The 1057-nt window shown below is 64.5% G+C and overlaps 1 protein-coding gene across 1 annotated transcript; it reads left to right on the top strand.

The window, feature by feature from the left end:
* Window positions 1-46: 46 nt before the first annotated feature.
* LOC122544837 (proline-rich protein 2-like) lies at window positions 47-951 on the top strand (the record flags this gene model as incomplete). The annotated part of the gene is made up of 1 exon (XM_043684147.1): window positions 47-951. A coding segment is annotated over one exon (905 nt), but the record flags the coding sequence as incomplete, so codon positions are not given.
* Window positions 952-1057: the final 106 nt, after the last annotated feature.

The following is a 1057-nucleotide window of genomic DNA, read 5'->3' on the forward strand; positions in this document are numbered from 1 at the left end:
AGCACAGTTGACCAGCACAGGGTCCCAGCACAGTGTCCGAGCACAGGGTCACAGCACAGGGTCCGAGCACAGGGTCCCAGCACAGGATCCCAGCACAGGGTCCGAGCACAGGATCCCAGCACAGGGTCCGAGCACAGGGTCACAACACAGGGTCCCAGCACAGGGTCCGAGCACAGGATCCCAGCACAGGGTCCCAGCACAGGGTCCCAGCACAGGGTCCCAGCACAGTATTCCAGCACAGGGTCCCAGCACAAGGTCCCAGCAGAGGATCACAGCACAGGATCCCAGCACAGTGTCCGAGCACAGGATCCCAGCACAGGGTCCGAGCACAGGATCCCAGCACAGGGTCCGAGCACAGGATCCCAGCACAGGGTCCGAGCACAGGATCCCAGCACAGGGTCCGAGCACAGGATCCCAGCACAGGGTCCGAGCACAGGATCCCAGCACAGGGTCCGAGCACAGGATCCCAGCACAGGGTCCGAGCACAGGATCCCAGCACAGGGTCCGAGCACAGGATCCCAGCACAGGGTCCGAGCACAGGATCCCAGCACAGGGTCCGAGCACAGGATCCCAGCACAGGGTCCGAGCACAGGATCCCAGCACAGGGTCCGAGCACAGGATCCCAGCACAGGGTCCGAGCACAGGATCCCAGCACAGGGTCCGAGCACAGGATCCCAGCACAGGGTCCGAGCACAGGATCCCAGCACAGGGTCCGAGCACAGGATCCCAGCACAGGGTCCGAGCACAGGATCCCAGCACAGGGTCCGAGCACAGGATCCCAGCACAGGGTCCGAGCACAGGATCCCAGCACAGGGTCCGAGCACAGGATCCCAGCACAGGGTCCGAGCACAGGGTCCCAGCACAGGATCCCAGCACAGGATCCCAGCACAGGGTCCCAGCACAGGGTCCCAGCACAGTGTCCCAGCACAGGGTCCCAGCACAGAATCCTAGCACAGGATCCCAGCACAGAGTCACAGCACAGAATCCCAGCCCAGTGGCCCAGCCCAGTGTCCCAGCACAGGATCCGAGCACAGGGCCACAGCACAGGGTCCCAGCA

This window comes from Chiloscyllium plagiosum, unplaced genomic scaffold (genome assembly GCF_004010195.1).
Source record: "Chiloscyllium plagiosum isolate BGI_BamShark_2017 unplaced genomic scaffold, ASM401019v2 scaf_66560, whole genome shotgun sequence".
Taxonomy (NCBI): domain Eukaryota; kingdom Metazoa; phylum Chordata; class Chondrichthyes; order Orectolobiformes; family Hemiscylliidae; genus Chiloscyllium; species Chiloscyllium plagiosum.